General features: G+C 40.7%; 2 protein-coding genes across 3 annotated transcripts in view; both read left to right on the top strand.

Moving 5' to 3' along the window:
* The window catches only part of LOC307046095 (rho-related GTP-binding protein RhoV-like), a 58281-nt gene extending 54293 nt beyond the window's left edge, over positions 1-3988 (top strand). For both annotated transcript variants that reach the window (XM_079692259.1, XM_079692260.1), the window contains exons 5-7: positions 2851-3041; positions 3111-3169; positions 3256-3988. In XM_079692259.1, the coding sequence (XP_079548385.1) occupies positions 2882-3041; positions 3111-3169; positions 3256-3705 (669 nt within the window). In that variant the 5' untranslated portion in view covers positions 2851-2881 and the 3' untranslated portion in view covers positions 3706-3988. The remainder of the gene's footprint in view (positions 1-2850; positions 3042-3110; positions 3170-3255) is intronic.
* A 1416-nt stretch (positions 3989-5404) lies between these two features.
* Positions 5405-15379, top strand: LOC307013085 (zinc finger FYVE domain-containing protein 1-like). Its single transcript, XM_079640328.1, has 11 exons — positions 5405-6833; positions 6923-7427; positions 9056-9270; positions 9512-9618; positions 9722-9830; positions 9944-10041; positions 10551-10668; positions 10798-10968; positions 11197-11377; positions 11465-11578; positions 13590-15379. Exons 1-11 carry the CDS (start codon positions 6333-6335, stop codon positions 13820-13822), a joined length of 2352 nt encoding a protein of 783 aa, XP_079496454.1. The 5' UTR covers positions 5405-6332; the 3' UTR covers positions 13823-15379.
* Positions 15380-15870: the final 491 nt, after the last annotated feature.

Below are 15870 nucleotides of genomic sequence, written 5' to 3'. Positions count from 1 at the left end.
CTTGGAACTGAAGGAGAAGAGAGACAGTATCTCCATTATGTGAAGTCTCAGTCTGATGGAAGCAGCCATCCTGCTCTAATTCTCACCACTTAAGAGCCTATATCTACTTAAAGAGACATTATGCAGGAAATGTTATGCAAATGGTTGTTTATCGGTTCATCTCTGTGTCAGCCACTTGTTTTCCCCCCATCTACAGCGTGTGCCATGCTGATCTCTGGCTTAAGGAGGAGCCTAATCTTTTAACACCTATCTAGCAGATTTCTCTATTGTTGTCAGATTCGAGATGAAATAGTACAAATGAGCCAGTCACTACATGTTTACCATCTATAGAGAATAGTTAAGTGAGACAGCTCATCTTAATGAATGTATTTGAATGAATTCAAATGATTCAGTCAAAATGAGTGGAATACATTTTGAAGTGTGCATGTTGGGGTGATCCCTAAACTGCACACATTGAGAGACCCTTACTAAGCAGATTACCTCTATAAATCTATGTCAGGATACATTTCTGCATGTCTAGTCATGCAAAGGGCAAGAGCGTGAGAATTCAGAACCAACAACATGTTCACAGTACAAAATATCAGCACAGTGCTGACATCTGCTGCACAAGGTCAGATAAATGTGAAGCTTGCAAAGCGCTGTGCATATACTGTGAGTGCACATCTATGTATTCGTAGCATTGAAGAGAAGCTTACAGGTTGATATGTGATCATAAATGTGGCTGTTACAGGAAATAGACTCTTTGGATGTGGAGATATTTAAAGACTGTTTCCTGTGTTAGACATTTACCTTGGATTAAGGAACAGGACGATTGTGACTCACAGCTGCCAGAGGTACAGCATGGGAGTCGAGATTGTGACATGACGTGTGTCAGGGAGTGGGGGTGACCAGATGTTGTCCTCCTACCATGGGGAATAAACTCTATCACTCACAGCGCAGGTGGTGGGAAAAAGGGGGAGAGAAAGGGAGAAGGGAACGAGTGAGGGAGAAACAACGGCAAACAGGAAGCTGAGACCTTACAACACAATGCACACAGAGTTTCCTGCAGGCTCAGACAGATAAGGAACAACACTTTGTTTTAAGTTGTATTTTCACCCACAAACGTTTCCTGGTCTCCAAAACCACATCTTAGAATGCTCTTGCAATTCCTCTGCATTACAGCTGTGATAATGTTGAGTTTGGGTTTTAAATGTGTAGCCTCAGCCTAAAACTATACAGCTGCAGTGACGTACAGTAAATAAAAGCCCAACACACTTACACAACGTCTAATTATTTACTACCATTCAGACAATGAGTGCCTAGCTCATAAGTTCAGAGGATTGCTGTGTGATCATGATGTGATGGCTTGATCAAAAGCATCATCACCAGCATATTTCTTATTTCCATAGCCCTACTGTTCACCCATGCACCATAAGTAGTGCAAAGCAAATAATCTCAGTATAACTTGAAACAACATAATAATGTCAAACAATGCAAGACATGCAACACTTTGAGAACATTCTATCGACTTGCACCAGGATCCACATCATGATTCAGTGTGATATTAGCTTTGGATGCCAATGAAGCAGTCTTTGTTGAGCCAAGGACACACAGAATCAATGCTCAGATATGACATTCATAACTTGTGACTTGCAAAGACAGAACAATAATCTACACTTACACACTAGTACCACCATCAAGAGCACCAGTGCATCTTACAATGCCGCACATTATTTTCATTAAGATAGTAACTATCATAAGCCATAGTCATATCATCATTTTTGCAATGTCATTTTGTGTATTTATGAACCCAATCACCCTGAAAGAGGCAGGATGAAACATGGCACATGAAGTTTCTGCTATAAACTGCAGCTGGTGACAGTCTAACAATGCACCCTCAGCTGTGCCCTTTGCCCCTTTGTCATAGGAGAATAGAGCTGCCTTCAGAAAATTGATTTATAGGTCGAAAACACATGAACAATATGACAAAGTGGCAACCAAGAAAAAATGAAGTGGGATGTGTGATGTGGTAGTGTGAGTGTGATGTGATGAAAAGCTGAACTGACAAAAATAATTACATTAATTATGAAATAAAAACAGTTATTTGGCGAAACATGACATTGCTTTCTCTCTTGAAGACGAGATATTTTGCACATAAAACTACTCATATGTGAAACTAATTGTGAATACAATCGTCTGTTCAGAGGAAACTAAAAGCCGCATCTAACTTACTTACTGTAGTGTAAATTGGACGCCATCATGCCAAAGCCAATATTGGAGCAACACCGCCCTCTATGGATAAATAATGGTATTGCAGTTAAATATTGATTACAGTCTGCTGTCAATTTTTGTACATTACTGAACGACAGACAAACGCGATACGCAAACGCTAATATATAGCACTACTTTTAAAAACATTTAGCCTACTTTTTCCAAGCCTTTCAACTAGAAAGTACTCATCACAAACATATATCACACAATATACACTTTTAAAGTTATGTTTGCTTTATAATATGTTACTCTCATGCCCCAAGAGTTATATATGGAGTATAGCATATTAGCCTATATATTATAGATAGCACTACCAACATAAATTCTCATTATCAGTTGCTGTACTTTCATTACAGGCATTCAAGGTCATATCAGTTGACTTTTAGCATGATCCGGCCCGTTTAGGTGGGAGTGTCTATGTTAATCACCATCAAACGGAAACGGACAAAGTGCTGGGGAACATCTCATCTGATTGGGCGCCTTTTGTTCTTTCAAATCGAGGTGTCCCCTCTCCTTTATTGTCACCAACGGGCCCCTGGGGGAGAAGACGTCTTTTACAGTAATGCTTCACTCTTACTGTTACTCTCTGGACTAGCTTAGATAATGGAGTAGGCTGATACTTCAAAGAAAAATGGCTTGTCAGAGACATGATAAACCCATCAGATTGAGGGATGAGCTGAGCTGCATGCTGGTTGGTGATGGAGCTGTGGGGAAGACAAGCATGGTTATCAGTTACATCTTCAATGGATACAACAGCGATTACCACCAAACAGCTTTTGACGTTTTCACTGGTGAGTAAAGGCATTTCTTTGAATGTTAATGGTTTTTGAGTCAGCAATAACACTGATTTCTACTTCCAGGTTTGGTTCATGTAAATGGGATTCCAACTCGCATCAAACTGATAGATACAGCTGGACAGGTAAATGTTCCACACCACTTGTGACTGTGATTTATTTGCCAGAGTTAGTCCTTTTCCTCCTAATGTGTTATTATTTGATCTGACAGGAGGAGTTTGGCCATCTCCGCTCTCTGTGCTATGCCCATGTGGACGTCTTCATCCTCTGCTTCAGCCTGGTCAACCCTGTCTCCTTTGAAAACATCACCTCCAAATGGATCCCTCAGATACGAGCCAGAAACCCGACCTCTCCCATCGTCCTGGTTGGAACTCAGTCAGACCTTTGCACCAATGTGGACGTCCTGGTTCACCTGGACCAGCGAGGCACCAGCCCAGTGCTCTTTTGCCGGGCAAGAAGACTGGCACACAGGATCAGAACTCATGACTATCTGGAGTGTTCAGCCCTGACACAGCATAACCTCAAAGATGTGTTTGACTGTGCTGTATCTGCTGCCATCAAGCACAAGCACACTGGCTACACATCTAAAAAGCACAGCCTGCTTAAACGTTTCAAGACTTTTTGTGATGGTCGATGGAGGAAAATCTTCAGATTCATCTGATGTAGAATCAAAGAGCGGATTTAATGTGGATACGGTCTGTTTGGGGACTCTTATGACAATTCATGCATTTCTATCTGAATATTTCTCTACAGGATGTGATTTGTGCACTAAAACACATGGAATTAAATGTGATAATCCTATAAAAACATTACTGCACAATGAACGCTGTAGATTCTGCTCTTTTTCTGTCTTCCCTTTTGTTTGTTTGATGATTTATTTGTTGTTCATATTTTTGTGTGCTGTGTCAACTGTTTGTAATAAAAGCACTAAGGTGTAACACATCTTTTATTGCCAGTTTCTGTATTTTTTAAGTATGAAGATCCTGCTGTTGAAGCTACTGTCAGGGAAGAAATGGAGGGAAAACACAAAGTGTCATTTAAGATAAATGGTCACCTGCTGATGCTTTGAAGAGCTACTTTACGAGACAAAGGCCATTTAAATCCATCCTCTGTCTAAAAAGCTTGTGCTGAGCATGCTTACAATTGCCACACAATTACTTTGAAGATGCCTTCCACATGGAATGTTTTGGTGATCAGATTTGTTTTATTTTATTGCTGTAATTAAGGTTTGCCAATAAAGGATTGTGATTATAAGGATACAATTCATCCAACTGTAATGCAACAATTTATTATTCCAACGATTATTTTACATTTTGTTTGCATTAATCAACACAGAAGAAAAAAACAACAGATTCCCTGCATGCATTATCTTAAATATGGTTGTGCTTCTTGTTTCCATCTTGCAATATTTTTGGTGGTATTTTACTAGGCAGAATCAATATTATGCAATCCGTATACTTCCAAGAGGTTAAACTGGTTGGAGTGCCTAAAGCTAAGACTGGGTGTAAACACCCAGCTAAACCCTGCAAGGCAAGGCAAGGCAAGGCAAGGCAATTTTATTTATATAGCACTTTTCTGCACGTGGCAATTCAAAGTGCTTTGCAGGTTAAAAGCAAAATACATTTAAGAACAGATACAGCATAAATACATTATTAAAAACTGCAGACCTATACAAGACATTTTATAATCAGGTTTAATAGCAGTCATCATTTTGAAGATCAGTTCTTTGAGTTGAGTAGCAAACAAGTTTCGGGAGCACATAAAACCCTTTTGGAAAATGTGGAAGAACTACTCAGATCTTATACTTAAGTTAAAGAAGAAGTACCAGTGTAGGAATAATCAGTTATATGTAAAAAGTAGCATCAGAGTATAGAACCAACAGGAGCCTAAATGTACTAATTGTGCATATTTCAGCCCATTTCAGAATAATATAATATATTACATGTTTCTGTTTCGATTATTGTGCATTAGAGTGTTATTAGGTGCAGTTCATTTTAATTACCTTGCATGCTGCAGAGAAGCTTGTGAATTTACCTCAGGTGTAACTAAAGTCTTCTTTAAGTGTTGATTATATTTCACATCATTTATTAAAATCTGTACAGTAACTAAAAGGTACAACATTAACGTAGAAGGGTAGAAGTACAAAGCAAAATCATTTAAATAATCAAGTCTCTCAAAATTGTACAGTACTACTTACTTGAGTATATCTACTTTAGTTACTTTACACCAAATGTACACAAACAGTCGTCTCAGCTGGGTCTGTCTGTAAGAACTACGTTTCCCATCATGCAACAGAGCGTTACCCTACACTGACCCTGTGACTGAAAATAATCTGATCAGCTGATCTGACCTGGCAACAAAATAACGTAGCTAGAGAAATCTGCCAGGGAGGGGGCTGAAGAACAAAACAATGACACTGCTCGGAAGGATCCAAATACAGTAACACTTTTTAAGACTTTTAAACGGAATAGCGCGGATTTCCCTCCCGTCTGAAAGCAAAAACAGTCCGCTGATATCCGAGCTATTGACATCGACTGGTAGTTGTTTTTGTTTATATGTTGTTACAGTTCTGTTGACAGACTGGAGGCTAGCTGCTTGTTTGTACGGCTTTAACTGATGGGACTAGCTGGCCTTTAAATTACATATTTTCTCTGGAAAAAGTTACAACTATCCGTCGAAACCAACCAGCTGAAAGCTAAGCAACGCTGACGTTTTTGCTGCTTTGGTGCCAAATTATCTACCGAGTTTGCCAGCGAGCTACTGAGGGTCAGTTTTCAGCTAGCCTGTTGTTAGCATCAACATTTGCACATTCATCCTTTCAGGGAGAGCTCATTGTCTCGGTCGCTACTAGCTACCTGTAGGGCCTACATGTTTTTGTATTATTTTATTCGCCAACCTTTATTTTAACTTCTGTTATGCTGCAGCTAAATGCTAACTTTGGTTCATGAACAAGCTAACTATTAGTGGTGAAACCATATCAAGTATAACTAAAGGACACGGCTGCTTCTGGTCCATTGCCTCACTGTTAGTTATTTATTTAAACAAGTGTTTGAAATTCATGCTGCCAAAACAAGTTTGATTTATTGTATTATTGTGTGAAAGTAAGTTGTTACAATCAGGGAATCACCAGCCCTGTTCCCATGCAGCTGTTTTAAATTGATGTTTTCATTATTTTTGGTAATTTAAGTTGTCACTTACATTTTTAAATTACTGCTATTCGAAATATCTGATTGTCAAAGCTATTCCAATAAGCACTGTTCTGAATTCAAGTTTAGCTTATAAGAAACGATGAGCGGGCATGGCTCATCTTCAGAAAAGGGAGTTAATACTAGCCTAATATGTCAAGAGAGTTATGTGTGTGATGGCTCTGAGGAGGCTGCATTTAAGTGTAATGAATGCAAAAGCTTGCAATGTGTCCGTTGTGAGCTCGAGCTCCACGGTCAGGAGCGCCTGAAGAACCATGAGCGTGTTCAAATAGGACCTGGGCATGTCCCTTACTGTGAGAACTGCAAAGGAGACAATGGCAAATGCAATAGATCTGTGGTCCGCTGCCAGAACTGCAAAGTTAACTTGTGCCTAGAATGCCAGAAACGCACCCACAGTGGAGGCAACAAGAAGAAACACCAGCTGACATCTTACCCTCCACCACCCAAACCTGCGGAGGTCATCCCTGTCAAGACACCGGCCCCGCCCGCTGTCCAAATAGAAGATGAGGCCAAATCTCAGAGAGCAAAACTCCTGGAGAAGATTTTCAGTTTCCTTTTGGTAGATGAGAATGAGGAAATGCAGGTGAGTTGTGCACACTTGTATAGGAGCCTAATTCAAATACCTTTACTAACAAACATGTTTTTAACTTCTTAACTGTTGTTTCTCCAAAGTTAAAAGATGAAGCTTCATTTGTGAAGAGCCTGAGCTGTAACCCTGACCAGCTGCTAAAGGTGGTGTCCATCTTTGGCAACACGGGAGAGGGCAAATCTCACACCCTGAACCACACGTTCTTCACTGGCAGAGAAGTGTTTAAAACTTCTCCCACTCAAGAATCCTGCACAGTGGGTGTGTGGGCGGCATTTGACCCCTTCCGTAAAGTAGTAGTCATCGACACAGAGGGGCTGCTGGGGAACAGCTCCAAACAGGGCCAGAGAACCCGACTCTTGCTCAAGGTGCTCGCCATCTCCGACCTCATCATCTACCGCACCCATGCCGACCGTCTTCATGATGACCTGTTCAAGTTTCTCGGCGATGCCTCGGATGCTTACCTGAAGCATTTCACCAAGGAACTGAAGGCCACAACAGCCCGCTGTGGCCTGGATGTGCCTCTGTCCACCTTGGGCCCTGCAGTGGTCATCTTCCATGAGACAGTCCACACTAAGCTGCTTGGCTCAGGTACAAAATCTAAACACTTCTGCTTCTCTAAGGTCCAACTGCACTGAACAAAAATATAAATGCAACACTTTTGTTTTTGCTCCCATTTTTCATGAGATGAACTCAAAGATCTAAAACATTTTCTATATACACAAAATAACCATTTCTCTCAAATATTGTTCACAAATCTGAAAGGATCTGTGATAGTGAGCACTTCTCCTTTGCCGAGATAATCCATCCCACCTCACAGGTGTGGCATATCAAGATGCTGATTAGACAGAATGATTATTGCACAGGTGCGCCTTAGGCTGGCCACAATAAAAGGCCACTCTGAAACGTGCATTTTTGCTTTATTGGGGGGGTCTTGGGGGGTCCGAAAACCAGTCAGTATCTGGTGTGAGGGTTAGGGTTAGGGTTAGGGTAATGTTGTGAATCGAGTGGCCTGTGTTCATTGTCCATAACATACGCCTGCCCATACCATAACCTCACCACCACCATGGGCCACTCGATTCACAACATTACCCTAACCCTAATCCTAACCCTCACACCAGATACTGACTGGTTTTCGGACCCCCCCGGACCCCCAATAAAGCAAAACTGCACGTTTCAGAGTGGCCTTTTATTGTGGCCAGCCTAAGGCACACCTGTGCAATAATCATGCTGTCGAATCAGCATCTTGATATGCCACACCTGTGAGGTGGGATGGATTATCTCGGCAAAGGAGAAGTGCTCACTATCGCAGATTTTTTCAGATTTGTGAACAACATTTGAGAGAAAAGGTTATTTTGTGTATGTAGAAAATGTTTTAGATCTTTGAGTTAATCTCATGAAAAATGGGAGCAAAAACAAAAGTGTTGCGTTTATATTTTTGTTCAGTGTAGTAATGAATGGAGTTACAAATGGTTCCAAATGTATTAGACAACTCAGCCCTAAAGCATAACTTTACTAAAGAACGTCCATTAAACAATACATAGTGACTCTATCACAAAGAATGTAGGTCATCACAGTAAGGGACGAGAGGGTGTGCCTTTTAAAGTAAACTAAGAGCAGATAATTATAGGTAAGCAAATGTTTGCCTACAGCTTACCCCAACACCACTGGAGGTATCAATCTGCACTCCAACTTGTCGTCCAATGTGGAAAGCATACTTTTTGGAATCAAAAGAAAACTGCACTCTGTCAAGTTAGGTCAAAAGTGACAGTAGTAGTCACTTCAAAGAAAATGTCAGGTTTTTTTTTAATACTAAAGTCCAGCTGCTAAAACTCATACATTCCTGAAAACCTGCTTCTAATGTATGAAATTCCATAAATCTAGTCACTGTTTATGAAGGAGAAAAAACACGATTAACATTTCTTGGCTATGGAGTTTCAAGTGCACGTGTTTTGTAGTAAATATTTATTTAACATGAAGGAACACTGATAAGCCTTACAGACTTGGGACAACACATTTAATGTTTTTGTGTGAGCTTCATGTTTGTTATTAGATATATTAACGATGTTTTAACAGTATTATTCTCTCTTTTACCAGAATAAGGACAGAGAAATGCATCATTTTGAGATCAAGAGATGATGAGTTGTTGTTATATCTGATGCAAATGCTAAGCGATGTTCAACACATCATTCTGCTTACACTCTGTGTCTTGTTTTTAGACAAGTCATTGGAGTCAGTAGATCGTCTGCTGTCTGAGCGCTTCAAGAAGCTTTCCCGTTTCCCAGAGGCCTTCAGCTCTGTGCAGTACTGGGGCACGCAGACTCTCACCCCCCCGACTGATTTCCGTGGCCTGCAGAATAAATTGGAGCAGCTCCTTGACAACAACGCCACCCGCTCCCCACGCACCCCCGTGGTGATCTTCAAAGCCCTGCAGGTAGGGCTGTATACCGTTTGGATAGCATTCAGCTTCCTGCCTGCTTCAGACTGGCTGGTTGGTGTTGTGAAGCCAGCACTGAACAGAATATAAACAACATTTACTGATAAACTGGTTCCTGAATCAGATACAAAATAGTTTTGAATCAGAGCAGCTAAAGCTCATAAGTCTCAGGTTCTGTTTGTAAAATACTAAACATGTCTGGTCGAGCTAAGATCCGTTGTCCTTGATTTTCCCGCAGGCCTTAAGTGAGCGCTTTAATGGGGAAATTACAGGTGAACTTGTAGCCCACAGCTGCTTCTTTCCCGATGAGTACTTCACCTGCTCCACCCTGTGCCTCAGCTGTGGGTCAGTACCTTCGTCTCTTAACAAGAAACACATTTATAATCTTACCTTCAATCGCTTGGTTTCCAGATCTTTAAACATTTTTGACATTTCATTTTTATCCCAGATCTGGCTGCAAGAACAGCATGAACCACTTGGGAGAAGGAGTGTGCCATGAGGCGAAGCATCGCTGTCGTTATACTCTTCAGTATGATAATCGCATTTACACCTGCAAGGTACGCACAGTCGCTCATCACTTAGTATTAATCCTTCTCTCTATACAAATGACAGTGTTTCTCTCGTTCCATGACTGATGAGTATAAATACATTTTGTGGTGCATCTCTTTAGGCTTGCTATGAAGGAGGAAAGGAAGTGATTGTTATCCCTAAAACCTCCGCTTCCTCAGACTCTCCATGGTTGGGCCTCGCCAAATACGCCTGGTCTGGGTGAGTATTAGCTGAATGAACAGCAGGGTCATGTGTCACAGGCCAGGGTGAGGTCTTATTACTGTTTACTGGTGTCTCATACTCTCACCTAATATCTCATTTTGGTATTGTCTAGGACCGCAGCTAATCATTATTTTCATTATCGATGAATCTACTTATTAATTTCTAGATTAATTGACAAGTTGTTTGTTCTATTAAATGTCCAAAGATAGCGAGATATTGATCCTAGTTCCCCGAAGTCCAAGGTGATGTCTTTAAATGGCTTGTTTTGTTTGTCCAAATCTTAAAGATAGACAGTTTATTATGATTTCAAATGGAGAAAAGCAGGACATTTCAATGTTGGCATGAGAAATTACCTTAACAGTTAGCCAATCAGCAAATGTATTAAATTACTAACAATTGTAGATTTACCTTTCACATTATTTTACATGGTCCAAGTAATCCCTCAGACATTTTCTATTAATATTGTCACAAAGATTTGTACATTCATGTTTCTACTCTATGTTTAGGTACGTTATTGAATGTCCCAGCTGTGGAGTGATCTATCGGAGCCGTCAGTTCTGGTATGGGAACCAGGACCCTGTGGATACAGTGGTGCGCACTGAGATCCAGCATGTATGGCCGGGGGTAAAAGAAACAAGCTCTTTTATTAATTCATCTGATTATATTTTCTTAATTATCTGTCATTCTAGAGACCTAGAGATTTGGGTAGAGGGGAGCTTATATTTACTTAAAAACATTGTCTGCTTTTTGCAGTCGGATGGTTTTTTAAAGGACAACAGCAATGCAGCACAGCGTCTTCTGGATGGAGTCAACCTAGTGGCCCAGTCTGTGTCAGAGCTCAGTGTGAAGCCTGCCAAGGCCGTCACCTCCTGGCTGACGGATCAGATCGCCCCAGCCTACTGGAAACCCAACTCCCTCATCTTGGTGAGTGACACACACAGCCCCACCCTCTGCCGGCCGCCACCAACAGCCAAGACAACACTTTCCTCTCCAGAGCTGTGTTTACTGTCTGTGGCGCTCTGTGACTATTACAGAGTATATGTTTATGCTGGTCATAAGATAACACTGAGATAAAAAAAGATTGTGTCGTCTTTCCACGAGCCGTTGGTCAATAACAGCTTCTGTTGTTTTTGTATTTTTTCCCAATACGAGGTGTGCCATAAGTGTCAAATAGTCTTCCACGACAACGACACCAAGCACCACTGCCGTGCCTGTGGGGAGGGCTTCTGTGATGGCTGCTCCGCCAAAGCTGCCCCCGTCCCTGAGAGAGGCTGGGGTCTCGCCCCCGTCAGAGTCTGTGACGTTTGCTTTGAGCAGAGGGCTTCATACGCAGGTACACACACACTCTCGATAATGTCAAATGTTTTTAGTTTTTCCTCTTTTGTTTGGCATTTGGGTGAAATATATTTTCTTTATCCAGAGATGCTTGAGAAAGAGCAGGAAGAGGAAGAAGGTGGAACTCTGGCCAGGAAGGTTGGAGAAGCGGTCTCCAACACCTTTGGGGTCGTGGTCACTGCTATTGACATCCCACTTGGTGAGTGTTGTCCAAAACAACATCTGAACAGGAGTGTTAGGTAACAGGAAAAAATGACCCAGTAGATGTGAGTGAATGGACACAATGCCCTCTGGTGGCAGAGGCGTAAAGTGTTTATTTACACTAAGAAAGACAACCAGTGAGGTCTTGTTTCTAGTTTGAACTCTCACAGATGATATGCAGGAGTCTGACTCCTAATAAGGAATAAAAGATGCTGTTATGGCTTGGGTGTAGTAGAGCCTGTGCTGTTACCAACATCTCACAGTCCAAACTCAGGCGAATGATTCCCGGCCTGCTTAGTGTGTTCTGTTTCTTCAACTGGAGTTATTAGGCTGAGTGACTGTAATTTAAGCAGGAATGCAAATACTGACATTCGTCTCTACCTTGTTATTCTTTCCAATGAACACAAAAAAATCATGGACTACTTCCACCCACACATGCTCACTACTAAACCTAAAACTGCCTCTGACAATCTCCTCAGGACATGTCAGTGCAGTGCTTCCATGTTCTGTTACCTAATGTTTAATGATACGTCTTAATCATTAGTGCAAAGGTGAGAGAAATAACCAGTTAACCTGCTAATTCATTACATTTTTAGGTTCATTATATAAGTTTAATGAGGTTTCTTGACCTGGCATGCATACAGATTTCTCATCGACACCAATGTGTGGAATGCACTTTGGTTCGGTAACTCCGGGACGTTGTTATGACCTCACATGACACGTTTCTGTCAATATAATCCAATGTGTTTTGGATTTGGAAAACTGGCTTTGATACATGGGAAGAGATTGCAAAGAGTTGGCTAGAATAAATACGGTTCTTACTGAAACACACACCATAAATCATAGCCCTTTTCCCCCCTGCTAGATTGTTGTTTTGCGCATGTCTTAAACATATTTGGAAAAACTATTTGTTTAATTTAAAACACAAGTTGTATTTTATTATTGTTATTAAGCTGCCCACTGTAGACCTCTTTTAGTATGTAAAAAGCATATATGAATATAAATGTGCTAACCTGATATCCTACTGAAAACTTCTTCACCCCAAAAAACATCAAAGCAAGATCTTCTCCAACCTCAACAAAATACTTTTTTACATGTTTCCATGGATACTGCCACCTAAGACAGCCAAGGACTTGAAATTGTGGTGCACTTCATACAGTAGTGAGGAAAAATAAGCATGGAAAAAGAGCTAAAGAAATGCAGTCAACCGTATTTAAATTAGAAAAAGGCCTCTAACTTAAAGGAATAGCCTGACCTCTTTGAGACAAATTCACATTTTATGTGGAGGTTATGAGCTGGATTATTTCTTGGCCAGAAGCAGTTGCCAGGCAACCAGTGGAAGTTCAAGAAAGCTATTGCTACCTGCCATGAAAATACCCTGGAAATAACCCCCCCTCCAAAAATGTAACCTTGCCACTTTTAAACTTCAGTGTTTGTACAGATGAAACAAACAATATATAACTAATAGGCAATATCAGTTTCCTTTCTGCAATGATAACTTGATATCCTCCACAGTGTCGCAGTGTTTTCCATCAGTTTGTCCATATCTGTTTTTCACCAATAGATATAGTGCAGGGCTGTGGTTGAATGGTCATTTTGGTTATGAAGGTTAGGAAGGTTTCTAACTTAGGGAAATTACCTGGGAGCATCTTAGTCACTGGCATGATAAAAGCTGGTTGAATGTATTATATGCTAAAGACACTGGCCTTCCCATAATTCCTTGCAGCAGCCTCACTTTTGGCAGGACATGTCGATAACATTCACTGTTGCTTAATTACGTAGACTAGTTTGTGTGCAGTTCTCCTTAAACTCAACAGATGAACAGTGTGTAGATCTTCTCAGCAAGAAAGCCAATAGGCATATTTCCCAAAAGGTCGAGCAGTTAAATCTCAGAATGATAAAGTTACAACCATATGTTTTGCAAATGTAAAAGTGTTACCTTATACTATACCTGATCCGTGCTGGTGTTCTGTACTGTGTGTGTATTTATGTTACTTGTGACCCTCCAGGCCTAGTGAAAGATGCGGCCCGTCCTGCCTACTGGGTGCCTGACCAGGACATCCTGTCCTGCCACAACTGCCAGCGCGACTTCACTGCCAAGCTGTCCAAGCACCACTGCCGCGCCTGTGGCCAAGGAGTGTGTGACGACTGCTCCCCCGAGCGCCGGGCGGTCCCATCGCGCGGCTGGGACCACCCTGTGCGCGTGTGTGCCAACTGCAACCAGAAACCTGGAGAACTTTAACAGGGACGGCCTTCCTTCCTCAGACAGTCGGAGAGAACCAACCACTCACTCACTCAGCTAGCAGTCTGTCACTGCTGTACCTCCGTTAATCAAATGGTTCTGTCTTACGTCTGTTGAAAGGAAGTTTTTAGGCATATATATATAAAACTATATAGGACATTTAGCATCAAGAGTTCCTGTGGCCTTTGTAGAACAGCCAGAACATGTGAGTTACTTGACTGAGTGCAAAATCTGCATTTCCACTCTGATTTATTCACAGAGTGAATATTTGGATTCTTATTGACACAAGTCCCTAACTTTATGTTACACAAGGCTGTTGAGCTATTTTTCTACTATCAGAAAATGTTACAAAAAAATATATCATTTAAAGGATATTAGTTAGTTGAGAACCCTGTGGGGTTGGTGTGATTTTAGTTCCCAGCAATTCTTATTATTGAGCAATGTTTCTCTGATGTCGCACGTGTAATGGTAAGGAGATATTTGATATCCGTGCAGGTATAACTGCAGGTTCCATTGCATGCTGTATTGCAACATTTTAGTTTTTGCACTAAGCCTTTTTCAGCTGTTATAGGCTGTTGCTTACCATGGCCAAAATCCAGATATCCAGATTATCTTGTAGTACCCTAACTGGGCTGAAATCACCCACAGTGGGTCTAGATTGTGGATATCTGGTGTGCCAAAAATCATTCAGGTCACTGTGTCTGTGCTGGTATCATGTTTATATTTTATCATGTAATTTGTGGTTGTATGAAAACATATAACTATGTTAGAGCGGTGTACATTTTAAGCTTTGAAAATTATTTATGAATTGAACATAAAAAAACAACTACGTATTAACACTCAACAACATGCATGACAGCCTGAGAGATCCATGGCCTTTCTACTTGTTCAGAGGATGGTCTCTGAATCCAGCTCACTATGTCTTTTCCCAAGTGGCCATTTAGTGTATCCATAATATGTTGTGAAATGTATGTATATCATGTTCAAATGTGTTCTCTTGACACATTGATTTAAAAAAATGTTTTAATAATATTTACAGTTAGGGTCTGCTTTGGTGTACGGATATTTTTTTTCAGGACTTAAAACTATCTAAATTGGTCTTCACAACAGTTTTACACTTGCGCCTCCACGTCCCTGTAGGCCCAGACTGACAGGAGAAAGACTCCTGACAACACATTTTATTTCAGTTTTAGCTCTACAAAGCTGGTTTTTCTGTCATTATACATCCGTTATTGATATTTTGTATGTTATTTTTCCGTTTGACATTAGATACTTTATGGGTATTTATAAACTTTGTAGCAACTGTATGCGAACCACTTTTTCTCCCTATATTGTTTTTGTCTTTATTTTATTGTTTTCAAGCATTACACAGAGAAATGTATGCTTGAATGTGGAAATGGTGCGATATTTAGTGGCTGAGAGCTCTACATTTGGATGTCATTCAAAGCACAAGGTGATGCCTTTAACACATTTGCTTGTATTTTGTTGTTAAAAAATGAGAAAAAAAAGGGTCCTTGTCGATTGTAAGCTTTGTAGATAAAGTGAATTCTTCCTTTGCTCGAACGTGGAACTTTTTGGTTCTGATGAGAAAATGTGTCTGCCTTGTCTGAAAATAGATATATCTGTCTGAATGTTGCATCACACACCCTCCTCTGAAATGCAAATATTGCACATAATAGAATAAGAAATACATCATGTCAGATGTATTGTTCTGGAGCTCATTCCCATGCAAAGTTGTGCAGTCTTTTGCTTCAGATGTCCTTTGCAATTTGTGATGTCTCGTTTTTTTTTAGATTAATTCGGGTGATATCAACACTTCTGGCATAGAGACAACAACTGAAGCAGGAGTGATTGATACATTTTTAAACGATTGGAAACAAATTGATGCGATGATATGTGTGAATACTAAACTGATGGAGGATTTGTTTAAGATTAAAGTTGTAGCAGCTCCCATCAGTCAAAAACATAATCTTGAATTGCCTCCTTGTCTTTAGTGTGTGTTTGTGTTTAAATCTCCCCGTGTCAAACCACTTACTGTACTGTATGTG

The sequence above is a fragment of the Notothenia rossii genome (assembly GCF_949606895.1).
Source record: "Notothenia rossii genome assembly, chromosome: 7".
Classification (NCBI taxonomy): Eukaryota; Metazoa; Chordata; class Actinopteri; order Perciformes; family Nototheniidae; genus Notothenia; species Notothenia rossii.
Note: the sequence above shows the minus strand (reverse complement) of the source record. Positions and strands in the feature narration are given on the sequence as shown.